The sequence below is a fragment of the Otolemur garnettii genome, unplaced genomic scaffold (assembly GCF_000181295.1).
Source record: "Otolemur garnettii isolate 467f Iridium unplaced genomic scaffold, OtoGar3 scaffold00057, whole genome shotgun sequence".
Classification (NCBI taxonomy): Eukaryota; Metazoa; Chordata; class Mammalia; order Primates; family Galagidae; genus Otolemur; species Otolemur garnettii.
This window is the reverse complement of record NW_003852452.1, coordinates 11100930-11102747: the sequence shown is the minus strand read 5'-3', so window position 1 is coordinate 11102747 and position 1818 is coordinate 11100930. Positions and strand designations below refer to the sequence as shown.

Genomic DNA, 1818 nt, shown 5'->3' with positions numbered 1-1818 from the left:
GAACCAGCCACCTTAGGTGTATGTGGCTGGCATCTTAGCCACTTGAGCCACAGGCACTGAACCAAGAAACTAAAAATTAAAGCTCTCAGACACCTCTTGGCAAAACAAATACATTTCATTTCTGTAAGACAAAAAAGAAATGTTACCTGTTTAGAGTCCTAGCAAGATACTTTGTTCCATTTCTGTTGGCCAGAGATGGATATTTCTTTTGAAGAAAAGCATATTCATCACGAATTGAATCAGCTACACTCTTCTTATTGTTAATATCTAGCTGGCTCCTAAGGTTGAAAAATAAAAAAAGCTATAGTTAACTGTTGTCCTTTCCCTCCTTTAGATGATGGTGATAATCAAGGTCACACAGTAAGTAGCATGGCAAGTAATAGTAAGTAATAAGGCATGATTTGAACTATGTGACCTTATAATAAGGCCTGAATAGTTTAAGCTTCATTATTACCATTAACCATAGACAAAAGCAGTAGACTTAACACATATACACAGGTGCAAAATATCAGTTGTATATTTTGTATCTTAATCAGTTGTATATTTTATCAATGGACAATTAATTTCTACCAACATAATTAAGTCAACTTAAAGAGCAATCACCTACATTTAGAACAGTGTTAGCCAGTGTCATATGCCTGAAAAGGGAGATAGTTGGAATTGGGAGAAAATAAGTAGGAGCAGGGGTTGGGACAGAAGGACTTACAGAGGCCTCAACTGGAATGGATCTTAGATATCACATAGTAAAACATTTTTGTTTTAAAAAGCTTAAGACTCAGAGATGTTAGGTGTCACTTATAACCCACATGGTATCTAGTTTATAGGCGAATTAGGACTAGAACCCAGATCTTGTGATAATTTCAATGTTTTCTATCATGTAAAGGCTGTGGACAAAGAGGTCTTCCTATGGATCCAGCTCTACCCTTGACTAGTTGTATAACCTTGTTAAATGAATAACTGGAGTTTTCTGATTATAGACATCAATAGCTATCTCAAATTCCAAGAGATACTATTTGCAAACTGCTCACAGTAGTTGGTCTAAAACATAATTAACACTCAATAATAGTTTCCTTTCCCCAACTTTTAATACCAACTATTTATAATTAGGATACCTTTAGTAAAATTTCTCCAAGTCACATTCTGGCAATTAAACAGAATCACTAATGCTAAGAGACCTACCAAGCTATTAAAATCCTACCCCTTAAACTCTTCCTTGATTGGGTGCAAATTAGATAATACTTTTTTTCTTTACCTAGTGCCTCCTCATACATAGTTTAACATAATAGGCAAGAATTCTTGAAGCTCTGCTATTAAATTAGCTTCCATCTCATGACACTGCTAATTTTAGAAACATTTTCCACCAAAAATGTGCATGGGAGGCTTTAGTCAATCTCTTTTCTTCTGTTAGAGCAATGGATTCTTAGCAATATCAAGACTATAATAAAAAGGGGGAAAATAGACCCATTCAACATTTCAGATATTCAGACTTGCTTTGAAATGAGAATGTCACAATTCCTGTCCCATTCTTAATTACTAACCTGTTTACTACTCCAATTATTCCAAGTTTCACTGGAATAACTCTTCCCATCAGTACGTCCATGGCATCAGTACCGGCATCCATGAGATCAAGTTTAGTGATTACAGCCAGGGTTCTGCGACCTGGTAAATCCAAAAGGAAGGAGAGAAGGAGGGAAGGAGAGAAAGGGAGAGAGGATGGGATACAACCCAGTAAGTAAAGCCATTAAGAATTAATTTTAAAAAATAATCTTATCTGTAATAATCCTATCTAATACTACCTCTATCATCATTTTTTTTTCT

The 1818-nt window shown here is 35.3% G+C and overlaps 1 protein-coding gene across 1 annotated transcript in view; it reads right to left on the bottom strand.

Annotated features, from left to right (window-relative positions):
• Positions 1 to 1818, bottom strand: part of DNM1L (dynamin 1 like) — a 54970-nt gene that overhangs the window by 16655 nt on the left and 36497 nt on the right. Inside the window, exons 7-8 of the mRNA XM_023514713.1 lie at positions 1539 to 1659; positions 147 to 278 (exon numbers count right to left, since the gene is read on the bottom strand). Coding sequence (XP_023370481.1) covers positions 147 to 278; positions 1539 to 1659 — 253 coding nt within the window. The remainder of the gene's footprint in view (positions 1 to 146; positions 279 to 1538; positions 1660 to 1818) is intronic.